The 12,802-nt window shown below is 49.5% G+C and overlaps 1 protein-coding gene across 1 annotated transcript in view; it reads left to right on the top strand.

Moving 5' to 3' along the window:
- The first annotated feature begins 1,065 nt into the window (after positions 1–1,065).
- GPM6B (glycoprotein M6B) overlaps positions 1,066–12,802 on the top strand; it is a 162,401-nt gene continuing 150,664 nt past the window's right edge. Inside the window, exon 1 of the mRNA XM_055338896.1 lies at positions 1,066–1,199. Coding sequence (XP_055194871.1) covers positions 1,196–1,199 — 4 coding nt within the window. The 5' untranslated portion in view covers positions 1,066–1,195. The remainder of the gene's footprint in view (positions 1,200–12,802) is intronic.

The following is a 12,802-nucleotide window of genomic DNA, read 5'->3' as shown; positions in this document are numbered from 1 at the left end:
GTCCTATGGACAGTTATAGTTTAAGTGATTCCACGTATTATCAAAACAACGAATCACAACCTAAGCGATGGCAGAGGGGGGTGTCAGGCTCAGAAATCTCAGAAATGTCTCAGAAAGTATCAGCCCTAGAAAGATGGCTAAGGGGTGTGTGTGTGTGTGTCTCAGGGCTTTCCTAGTACTTTTGGAGGCAGGACAATGGTTCTCTAAGGAAGACAGAAGGAATTGCGGCGCCGCCAGGCCGCTGTTAAGCCTTTAGCTCACTTACAGGCTCACGTGCAAGGCCTGAGCCTGGGAGAAGCGGTGACTGGGGTGAGTCTGCAAAGTCTCCCAGAGCCTGGCCGTTGGGCGGGGGGAGGGGGGGGGCTTCTGGGGATCAGATGGCCGATCGCGGGCACCCCAGACTGGAGAGAGGGGTGGGGGGCCCTTCTACATCATCGTTACCCACACGTTAACTCAAGTCGGGGGCGGCCACCTGGGTGCCCATTGGAATCAGCTGGGGAGCTTTTGCGGGCGTGGACGCCTGGGGCCCTGTCGCAACCAGGTTTTCAAAGCTCCCCAGCTCGTTCTAATGTGCAACCAGGGTTGAGCCCCACCGGATTCGGGGGTCACCCCCACCCGGCTCAAATGTGAACAAAGGGATCCAGGGCTGTGGATGGGGGCAAAGCCACTCATCGCCGGCTGTCCCGGGTTCCGTGTCCCGGGCCTCAGTTTCTTCATCTGCACAATGGGTGACGACTAGGACCGCAAAGCCCCCTCCGGCCGCTTAACAGCTCGTTTCTGGAACGCGGATCGGCGCCCCCCAGGCCCCCTCTGTCTCCCACCCCCCACCCCCGGCTGCTCGGGCTCCCGCGCCCCTCGGGGCCCGCTGGGGTGGAGGGGGGTCCCGGAGGAAGGCGCCAGCGGCCCCTGCCGCCCCCGCGCGCCCGCTGCCGGGTTCGGGCCCTGGCTGCGGGCGCACAAAGCCCCCGGCGCTGACGTCAGGGCCCCTCTCGGCGGCCGGCCCCCAGTGCAGGCGGAGCCGCGCCGCGCTCCCACCCCGGCCCCGGAGCCCGGAGCCAGCCGCCAGCCGCCAGCCGCCGGCCCAGCAGCGCAGCAGCCCGCCCGGAGCCCGGCCCGCGCACGTGCCCGCCGGCCCCGCAAACTTGTGCCACCGGCCCTGCCCGTCCCCGGGGAGCCCGAGCGCTCGTCTCCAGCCATGGGTAAGCCCGCGCGCCGGCCCCGCCCCGCTCAGGTGGGGCTCCTGGGCCACCCCGGCGGCCGGGGCGCGGCGCAGGTGTCCCGGACGCCCAGGTGCGCGGCCCTGAGCGGCGGTGGGGGCGCCCCCGCCCCGGGCGTGCGGCTCGCGGCAGGGCGGCCGCCGGTCTCCCCGGAGGGGCTGCGGAGAGCGCGGACGGGGCGTCCCGGGCGGCGGGCGCCGGCTCGATTGGAAGGGTTGGCCGAGGGGAGCCCCTTGCTCATTTGCCGGGACGCTGTCCCCGTCGCCCGGGCTCTCGGCTCCCGGGCCCGTCCTGTCCCACCCTGCCGTCGTCCTCCTCTTGCCCTGAAGCCCAAGCCTGGGGTCCGCCGAGAGCTCGTCTGGGAATCGTGACCCTCGGGACCGGGAAGGGGGAGGGGAGGAGGGACAGGATGGGACGGAGGGTCAGCCCCTCTTCATTGTCCCCTGTTCCCACCATCAAAATGCGGACCCGGGCGCAGGTGGGGGACGGTGTGGCGAGTGGATCCGAGTGCGGGCGGGGGTGGGGGGTCGACTAGTAACGGTGAAAGCCCAGTTCTGGAGACCGGAGATCTCCAACCTGGCCCGGGGCGCACGCTGGGCGGCCGTAGGTTTCTTCCTGTCACCTCCTAACACCCCGAAATGCTGCCGTCAGCAACATGTCGTTAAGTGGGGACTCCATCGGGAGGGGAGCTCGGGACCTGCAAGGGTCGGAGAGCTGTGTTGGGGAAGGGGTTTCTCTCCCTGCTCCGTCGTCCTTCTCTAGTGGCAGCCAGACTGCAGCCGCAAGCGCCACAAAAGCCACAGACCGAAGAGCCCCGCCGAAGCATTCGGAATGAGGACCGCCGCGGGTTTAACCCTTGCGGGTTAATGGTCAGGGCTTGGGGATCCCTGCCCGTCCCCCATCCCCATCCGTGGCCTCTTCCCCAGTCTGCATCCCTCTGCTACTGAGTGTGCGTGTGCGAGTGAGGGGGCGTAATTTTGTGCCGACTGTAATCTTGGTGAGGGACGGCAGGGAGAGCTGATTTTGAATTTAAAGGGAAGAGCAAAGAATTGTAGAAGGTAAATCTTCTTAAATTCACTCGATGATCATCATATGAACGGAAACAAGGCCCCTGAATCCAACAAGAACATTTCTTACCAAAAACCTAGGGGAGAGCTGGGATAAAATCTTCTAGAAAGGGCGGAATGGCGTGACCCGTGACTCTGGTTCCTACTTCTCTTAGTGCCCCCACCTGAGTAGCCACATCACTCAATGCTCCCTTTTACTTATTAAGATTGTATTTTTAAAAAAAAAATTTTTTTTTATTTATTTATGATAGTCATACAGAGAGAGAGAGAGGAAGAGACACAGGCAGAGGGAGAAGCAGGCTCCATGCACCGGGAGCCCGACGTGGGATTTGATCCCGGGTCTCCAGGATTGCGCCCTGGGCCAAAGGCAGGCGCCAAACCGCTGCGCCACCCAGGGATCCCTTAAGATTGTATTTTTAAGTAATCTCTGTACCCAAGGTGGGGCTCGAACTCACAGTCCTGAGATCAAGAATCCCCTGCTCCATCAACTGAGCCAGCCGGACACCCCGTAGTGCTCTGCCCCCCCTTTTATAATGCTCCCTTTTATTTATTTTTTCAATGCTCCCTTTTAAATGAGCTTCATACACAAGAATCCGATGGCTGCCGCTCAGCCTGGAACTATTTTGGCAATGTTGGGCGCAAAGATGTTGAAGTTACAGAGAAGTGCGGTATTGATGAAAGCGTTAACTGATTTTCCTGAAATAAAGTTATTTCTGGTTTATTAACGCTAGGCGTTAGCATTTGTACCGGTTAGACCTCGAGGGGTCAATCCCCCCCCCCCCCAGCACCTTTTTGAGGATGGCTTTCACAGGTCCCGGGCTGCACCAGGGCCAGGCTTTAGTGTTTCAATAGGTGTGGAGGTTAGACACGGTTCTCATGAAGCCAGTGCCCAAACCAGAGGCCTGTTCTCAAGGAAGTACTTTGTGTCTCGACAATTGTTGGGTCTACACTTCAATTGCCAATTTATGTTAATTTGTGCATACCTCACTGGTTCTGGCAGTATCCTTGGTTTTAGTTTTTAGTTTTTACATACGACAACAAAAAAAGTGCCCTTCATGCCAAAAGGAAACATACTGATTTCCTTTGGTGGAATCTTAGTAAATACGCCACAAGGCCATGAACTGGCTTTATTTTTCCAGATGTGTTTAATTACCCAACGTACCCTTATGAATGTTTTAATTGAAATGATTTAATGCTGGGAAAATTCTCACCATTGGTGCGCTGAGTTGAGACTGTGGTTCTTACGCAAGTCACTTCCTTAACCTGGTAGTAGTTCACTTACTGGTAAAAGGGGGTGAGGTTCCTGGAAATAAAAACCCCCTTTGGACTCCAGTTTTAAGGCCTTCCATATCTTTCAGTTGAAAGGTAAAATACTGAGCAGTAGTGGTGCGTGCAGTTTTATCTTTCAGCGTGCCTTAAAACATGTTCTTGTTGAAGGAGTTGTGGTTTTCGGATGGCTTTGCTGAGATATAATTTACATTCCGCACAGTTTGCACATTTGAGTGTACAAAGCCCGTGATTTTTGGTGTGTTCAGAGTTGTACCACCACCACCGCTAACAGTGTCCTGACCCTAAAAAGAAATCCTGTGCCCATTGGATATCCCTCCCCATCGCACCCCCCTCTCCCCTGGCAACCACTAATCTACTTTCTGTATCTAGGGATTTGCCCATTCTGGACAGTTCCTGCAAATGCGGTGAGCCAAACGATGTTTGAAGTGCGTTTGACTATTCAGTAACTTTGGTTGTTTTGCACAATGGGAAGATGTTGATGTTTTGTTTGTATGCAGTACACCACCTAAGGGAGCGTGTTGAAACTAATTATTTCACTGGCTGAAGAGTTCCACATTGGGCTGTTGTGCGCATGTGTGTGCGTGCACACCCACCCACACCCACCCACACACATTCCCAGCTTTTCTCAGGTTTTATATGTTGGGAATTCATGTTGCCTAACAATTTTTTAAAAAGTAATCTCTGTGTGCAACGGGACTCAGACTCAGGACCCTGAGATCCAGAGTTCCATGCTCTAGGGGCTGCGCCAGCCAGGCACCCCCAGAATTATTATTCTGTTCCCTCACTCACAGGCCTGAAGACCTTAGCAACTGTGGAATCAATGTAATAACCTCTGATGGAGGCATTTGTGGAATATCCACCCTGCCTGAATGCGGATCATGTATCCAGAGAGAAATGCTTATTTTGTTTCATTTGCTGCCTATAATTTTAAATGAAAATTCCATGTGAAATGATCGGAGACAGCAAAATAATTATTTTCATCCACTTTGTAGTAAGGAAGTTTTTTATGAGGATTATGAATTTAAACAGTCGTTGCACAAAACAGCTTACAAAAAACCTGGTTCAGAGCAGTTTAACTGGAATGTGCATACAAACCCTCTTTGATTTTTGTCTAAAAAAAGGGGGGGGGCAGTTTTTAATTCCATGGGCCTGGATGGGACCTGCGTTTCTGCATGTCTGGCAAGCTCCCGGGTGTGGGAGCTGGTGCTGCGGGTCCCCGGGTGAGGAAATTGAGGAAGAACAGGGCAAGCCAGAGGCCATGTGTCTGCCCCAGCAACTCCACTAACTTGCTCTGTGATCTTAGGTAAATCATTTTGTCTTCTTGATCTCTATTTACTACAGAGTCAAAGGAGCTGATGAAGTTATTTCTTTGGGGGCTTACAGGTCTAAAGGGGTGTAATTTCGAAAAAAGAAAGGAGAAGGTAATGTTATGCTGAAAAAAATATGAGAAAACAGCTCCCTGATTGTTTCAACACTATTTGTTTCCATGAAGCCAGCATCACAGGAGTCATTTGTAGTAGGGCTGAATGCTGGCATCTTGGCATGTCCGCCAACAGGAATATTGGCCTTTCTCCAGGGAGCCTGGTGGAGGAAGCTGTGGTGCTTCCAGCTCTGGCTTTCCCCTCTTCTCCTCAGAGCCGGCGGCTCCAGGGAACCTTTCCTCACCCCACACAGAGGGCCCAGATCACCTTCGGAGGCAAGACTCAGAAGGAAGCACTCTGAGGAACCATACAGGCGTACATTCCCGTTTGGTTCTGGAAGTTCACTCAGGAATTCAGATGCAATTGCAGACTAAGGAATGGTCTCCTGAGGAATAGCCAGGCAGGAAGTATTTCCAGAATGTGCCAGCCTCCCTCCCTGTGAGTGTCAAGATCTTACATTGAGCCCACCCTCAGGTCTTGGAGAGAGCTCCCTTTTAAGTCTCTGGATGCACACTGAAATTTCAAATGACCCTCCTAGTCCAATAGCACAGGGTTATGTTTGTGACAGACAGGAAATAGTGTATTTTTTGCTCCAGCAAAAGCATTGCCCAAACCACTTGACCCCTGCAAGGGTTTCCTAGAGATGATCCTGAGCCCCTGCGCCCAGGCACAAGCAGTTAGATGGTTGATTGCAAATGCCAAAGTGGTAAATCATCAGACGTGCCACATAGGTGTCTTAAAACATTCTATTTAACTTTAGACATTAATTTGCCAATATTTCGTTGTAGAGTCCAGGCCTTTGCTTTCATTGTGAGCCGTGGTTGGGATTCCTTGACGTCTCGCTTGCCCATCGATCACAGCCCAGGTTCATTGGCTTCTGATTTCCAGTTTCAGATTCTTCTAAAGTAGACTGAGGGCTTAAGGGCATCGAGAACCAGACTGTGTGCTGAATGCTCTTATGTCCTCTACCCCACGCCCCTTAAGCCTTTGCAATTGTCCTGTCCCTTGTTTTAGGTAACTATTTTTCCAAGTGACTCATTTTTAAGACTTGCCAAGGCCATGAGCTTGGGTTCCAAAGAAATAAAAGCTCTTTCTTTTGCACACGTTTTATTAGTCTGTGTGGTATGGAATTACATTTCATAATTATAGTAACAAATACATAAATAGGTTTGGGAGCAAACACAACCGACTCTTAGGTACACGATTCAGCTGGCGGCAGAAGGAGTCTATAGATGTCCTGCAGAATTGCCTCGAAGCTGAGTTCCGTGGACAGTGGTCAATACAGTTTACAAAAGGAGTAACTGGGTGGGTCCATGGGGTCAAGGCTAAGAGGACAGTTGCTATTGTATTTTCAAGCCAGTGTCATCCGTGTAATAACTTGAATGTTTTTCTGGTTACTGTTAGTTGACTGGTAAGTGTTTTTAATTTGCCTTCTTTTCTGTTCAAATTCCTCAAGAGCAAAGATCATTTTAATTTTTTTTTTAATTTTATTTTATTTATGATAGTCACACATTGAGAGAGAGAGAGAGAGAGAGGCAGAGACACAGGCAGAGGGAGAAGCAGGCTCCATGCACCGGGAGCCCGACGTGGGATTCGATCCCGGGTCTCCAGGATCGCGCCCTGGGCCAAAGGCAGGCGCCAAACCGCTGCGCCACCCAGGGATCCCGCAAAGATCATTTTATCCATTATAATATCCCAGTGTTCATTCAGATGATAGGTATATCGTCGGTGCTCCACAAATATCTGTTGAAAGGATGAGGGTTTTCTTGTATAAAATGTACTTTATTAAGGTCTATCCACATCATGAATGTATATAGGTCACAAAGTATGTACAATTATATGCATGTGTTGCAGAACTGGATAAACCACACCAAGTTAAACAGGGCAAATGACATTAATTATTGTTCTTTAATAATACCAACACTTCCAGCCCAGATTTTCACGGAATAACTGAATTCAGAGCTTGAAGATGCTGCAGAAGTAATTTGATTGCCCTAGGCAGACCGACACAAAGCCAATTTAAAGAGCAGTTTGAATGTTGTGTCATTACCTCCTTTGCCTTTAGCTTTTTCCATTGGATGTCTTAAAATATTTTCCTGTCCTTGGTGAAAAGTGCTTCCCTCGTGGCAGATTTTTGAAGTTCAGGGCAGCAGGGAGAGAAACACTGTTGCGGCTGGATGCATCAGCGCCCCAGGTCTAGAAGGTCACACCGTCGAGTGTTTCCATTCCTTCCCGCAGTTGGCTGGACCGGGCGCCCACTGCCACCGGGCCACCAGCACTGGCCAAGCCCCGGGCGGGCAGGGGGACACGTGGCCAGGCAGCCGCCGACCGCGGGCTTCGGAAGCCGGTCAGGTGATCCCGGGCCGGGCAGAGTCTAGACACAAAAAAATCAGCAAAACTGCCTTCTGTCTGGGGCGCCTGGACAGTCGGTAGAGCGTGTGGCCCTCGATCCCAGGGTTGTGAGTTCTAGTCCTACCCGACCTTAGGTGCAGAGATGACTTGGAAACACTAAAAAATGGGGCAGCCTGGGTGGCTCAGTGGTTTGGTGCCGCCTTCGGCCCAGGGCAGGATTCTGGAGACCCGGGATCGAGTCCCACGTTGGGCTCCCTGCATGGAGCCTGCTTCTCTCTCTCTCTCTCTCTCTCTCTCTCTCTCTCATGAATAAATAAATTTAAAAAAATTAAAAAAAAATAAACCCCCAAACTGGATTCCGTCCTCAAATCAGCACAGCCCTCTCGGAGAGACAGATGAACAATCATAATAGAAGTAAGTACGGCCCCTGTAATTTCCTCTGTCCAAGGAAAATGAGGTTGGGGGGGCGCTGGGTGTTGGTATTTCAGAGTGGGGTTCCCTTGATTGGGGACTTGAAGGATGAGCAGGAGGAAGGGGCTGGTGTACAAATGTGCCCCTGGGTACAGGTGTGGGGGGGAGGAGGCGGGCGTGGCCTGAGTGTGGGTCGGTGAGGCCCACAGGGGGCCCAGGGCCCAGGTAAGAGCCGGGAAGAACTTCATGTCACCCTCTCGGTTGGAGAGGATTACCAGGGGGGTTTTAAGCAGGGAAGTGACAGTTGGAAGTGACAATCGGAGGAGATGAAAAAAAACATTGAGCGAGAGAATCATTAGTGTCTAATTGTAAAATCCCAAAAGGAAGTCTACCAGGAGTTCTGAGAAGGGTGAGATCCTGTAGCTTATGGGAAGCTTCTGGTGGAGAGTTGGATTTGAGGTGTTTTTGAGAAGAGTGGAAAGGCTTAGGGTTCCGTGGAAGAGAGGTAGGAGTGAGCATAGTTACTGGTGGAATCCAGAAGAAACCGGCTTGGCCTGGGCAGAGAGTGGGGGTGGGGAACAGTAGGATTTTAATGTCTAGAAGTAAAAACCGCTTACTTGGTTAGAAAACAAAATCTGCCAAAGGAAAAAGTACTTAAAGCTGATCTTTTAAATTTTTATTCTTAATGGCTCTGTGTAACTCCGTGTGTTTGAGCTCGGTCTGACAAGGGGGAAAGGATGTGGAGTTAGAGTTACTGTTTGGCATTTGGTTGCCTGTTTGTTTTCTGTAAGACTGTTACATTCTACTTTCTTTCTTTTTTTTTTTAACAGTGAGAGGGAGAGAGAGAGAAGCAGACCCCCTGCTGAGCAGGGAGCTGGCCCAAAACTCTGGGATCAGGACCTGAGCTGAAAGGCAGACACTTAACCGACTGAGCCACCCAGGCGCCCCTCTACTGTCTTCTTTGAACAGCTGGAGACAGACTGAAATAAAAGAAGTCTCCTTTCCTTCCTTTTCTTTTTTTCTTTTATTAGAGATTTTATTTTTTTGTTTTTTAGATTTTATTCATTTATTCATGAGAGACAGAGAGAGAGAGAGGCAGAGACACAGGCAGAGGGAGAAGCGGGCTCCATACAGGGAGCCCGATGTGGGACTCGATCCTGGGTCTTCAGGATCACGCCCTGGGCGGAAGGCAGGAGCCAAACCGCAGAGCCACTGGGGCTGCCCATTATTAGAGATTTTAAAGTGATCTCTATAACCAACGTGGGGCCTGGAACTCACAACTCTGACGTGAAGCGTCCTATGCTCTACCAACTGAGCCAGCGAGGCGCCCCTCCTTCCCTCTCAGGTGTACTCTTCGAGCATTTTCTCAGCCTCAGTACTGTTGACATTTGGGGGCTGGATCATTCCTTGTCGTGAAGGGCTGTTCGGTGCATCATAGGATATTTAGGAGCATCCCTGGTGCCCCCCGCGACGTGCTAGTAACACTCTCCTTCTTGTGACAACCAGAAATGTCTCCAGACGTGGCCAAATAACCATCGGTGAGGGGCAAAACCGCCCATGTTGAGAACCCCTGCTCGAGAATACGAGGGAGGGATCGAAACCTCTTGTGCTTCACAGTATTCTGAAATCTCAGTAGGCGTCATTGAGGACTTAGCTCACAGTACCTTTGCTGAACAGGAAGATCTCTGGTTGAAAGGATGCTTGATCTTTCTAGCTGAAGGAAGGTTTGGTCTTGGTTTTTGTTTTTAGCCTTTTTTCCACATCATCAGAGACTCTGGAGATAAAATAGGGACCCTTGCAGACCGCCTGGTTCACTCCTTCCTGGGAGTAAAATGGTAACTAAACCATCTCATAAATGAGACCAAACGCCCCTGGGAACAGAGAGTGCCCGGTTCCTTGGTAATTTGCTCCGCTGTTCAGCGCGCTGTAGCTCTGAAAGGCCTGAAATCTATAGGAAATTGGTCTTGCTTACTAAAATCGCTTTCATCATCTTTTGAGCTCTTCATTAAGTAGAGAGACATCAAGGATCCAGTCCCATTTTTTTAATATCCTTAATTACCCTGATGGCCTTTCCATATTTAGAATTCATCTCCTTAGCCATAATCAAATCTACCCAGATTAAGCCTTGAAGGCAACCTTCCTGCACGTTCTGTCCTGTGCCGTCCTGTCCTTAGGGTCTGTAGCCATGACTTTCCTTTTTCCGTGTGTCTGAGACATGCAGGTGTTGCACGGGGAGGGACTGATTTGCCCTTGTGGCCCACGCAGCTCCTTCCCACAGCCGCAGATTGCACTGCACCCCCCTCCCTCCGTGTCCCCCCTGCTCCCCAACCCCGCCGGAGACCCTCACTTGGTCTGTTCAGAGAGGTTTGTTGATTGATTGATCGATTGATTGATTGTTCAGAGAGGTTTGAGCACACTTGGAAACTCGTTCCAGGGTAAAAAGTGCAAGAACGTCGGAAGGGACGGTTAGAAGGGGCCTAGGAAACTGGCTGTTCTGGATGTGCATCGGGTGCCTCTGCTAGGTTTAGGAACGTGAGGTTTCACAACCCCCTGAAAAGAATGTTCAACCGGGGGGCTCTGTAACGGCAGCTTGGATTCAGGCATCTGCTCATCACACAAGGAGCAAAGGATGGAGAGATGTAATTAGCCAAGACATTCAAACCCTTAAGAGAACTTTATTTGATGCAGCACTTTATTTTATATTTTCCTTTTAGTTTTCTCATGTGGCATATTCTGACAGTTTCCATGGTAAGCGAAACAGAATTCAGAACGTTAAGGAGATGGATTTCCATTTCATGAATTATTACCGTTTTTGCAAAGCCAGTGTCCTGGATTACCAAAAACCGGTTTGAGCTCTGTTATATAATGGTATCATCATGAATACTTTTAGATGTTTTGTAAGAGGCACGGGTATCATAAAAATCGTTTAAGAATTTGCTATTGAAGTATATAGCAAGTGCACAAAAAGCAGGCAAACCGCAAGCATACAGCTTGGTAAGTTTTAACCAACGTAACCGGCATGTAGATGAAGCAGCGGAACATAACCAGCGCTGCAGAAATCACCCCCCTTACCCCACAAGCTCCCTTTGAGGCACCCTGACCAAGGGTAATCACTCCTAATTTCTGCCAACATAGTTTTGCCTGTTTTTCCACTTTATATAAATGGAACCATACAGGATAAACCCTTAGGTCTGGCAGCTTTTGATCACCGTTAATAACATGATTTTAAAACTCGAGGATGTTTTCTGTCTGAGAAATAGGCCTCCGTCTAAATCACTAGGGGTAAAAGCACTTATTAAATGCCTTCGTATGTAGAGGTGTGCTAGGGAGTCCATAAACCGCTGGTTCCTCCCCTCTGTTTTATTTATTTTTATTTTTTTAAGTTTTATTTATTCATGAGACACAGAGAGAGAGAGAGAGAGAGAGAGAGAGAGAGAGAGAGAGGGGCAGAGACACAGGCAGAGGGAGAAGCAGGCCCCATGCAGGGAGCCTGATGCGGGACTCGATCCCGGGACCCCAGGATCACGTCCTGAGCCGAAGGCAGATGCTCAATCAGTGAGCTACCCAGGCATCCCCTCCCCTCTGTTTTAAGTGGAAAACATTGACACAGCAGGTGTGAGAAGGCCTTTGAAAATAATTGATGAGCCAGGAGACAAGTACATGAAAAACATGCATATGGCTGAAGAGATTACAGGGATAAGGTAGCCCCATTATCTCCCTGGGAAATGGAAAGTACACGATGGCAGGGTTGTAAATAAGGGGTGGTTGTAGATGTTGCATATTTATTCAGGATCCGATCAATGTAACTATTTTATGGCCTCGAGCTATAAGGATCTAACAGTTGTTGAGACCCCCTCCCAATTCGTTTCCTGAAGAAGATGGAGTTTTAAGAATTGTCTAAAGTAGGGACGCCTGGATGGCGGAGTCGGTTGGGCATCTGACTCTTGGTTTCGGCTCAAGTCACAGTCTCAGGATTGGGGGATCGAGTCCCGCGTCAGGCTCTGTGTTCAGTACGGATTCTGCTTGAGGTTCTCCCTCTCCCTCTGCCCCTCCCTCTGCCCCTCCTGCTCATGCTCTCACCCTTGCTCCCTCTAAAATAAAATAAGTAAATCTTTAAAAAAAAAAAAAAAGAAAAGAAAAGAACTGTCCAAATTAACAGTAGCTAGTGAATGGTTGGCTGTTCCCAGCACAATGCAAGGCTGGTTGGCAAAGGGTTGGAAGCCGGAGATGATTTCTGGTTTTCATCCTGAAAAGTTTTAGAAACAGATACAAAAGTGTTTTTGCTAAATGAGCTTCTTGTGCTGTTTGGACGTAGGTAATAATCTGCCTTCATTCCTTCAGTGAGGAGCTTTGTCCTCCTTGTGACTGAAGTAATGATGTCGTCAGCAGAACGAATGCTTTGTCGTCACATGGAGCTGGCTATAAATCAAAGTGTCAGTGCTGCTTCCTGAGTAGTGGCATCGCTTTACGCTGCCACCAGCAGGGCACGAACACGCGTTTCTCTGTATCTTCACCAGCATTTGCGGTTGTCAGTCGTGTTTAATTTCTCAAAAATCTGAGAGCTACGAAGTGGTGTTTCATTGTTTTTTTTTTTTTTTTTTTTTTTTTTTTTAATTGGAGCTCCCTAGACAGGTTGAAACTTTTCGGTAGGTTATTGGCCATTTGAGTTTTCTCTTTCCATTCATATCCTTGGCTTTTTTTTGTTTTTTAAAAAATTTTAAGTGACTACTTAAAATGTGGGGCTTGAACTCACGACCCCGAGATCAAGAGTCGCAGGCTCTACTAACCCAACCAGCCAGGTGCCCCATATCCTTGTTTTTTTCTTACTGGTTTATAGTGATTCTTTATACATTCTAGAGACGAATCCTTGGTTAAATGCGTCCTCAATGTCCTCTTCCTCTCTGGTTAATCTTTTACCTTTGTGAAATGTATCTTTTGTTGTACTGAAATTTTTTTTTATTATAATAAACCCTAATGAATCTTTTCCTTTATTCTTTTATGATTTGTGCTCTTTATTTTAAAATTGCTCCTATCTCCAAGGTCA

Source organism: Nyctereutes procyonoides, unplaced genomic scaffold (assembly GCF_905146905.1).
Source record: "Nyctereutes procyonoides isolate TBG_1078 unplaced genomic scaffold, NYPRO_anot_genome, whole genome shotgun sequence".
NCBI classification, from domain to species: Eukaryota; Metazoa; Chordata; class Mammalia; order Carnivora; family Canidae; genus Nyctereutes; species Nyctereutes procyonoides.
This window is presented reverse-complemented; position numbering and strand designations above follow the sequence as displayed.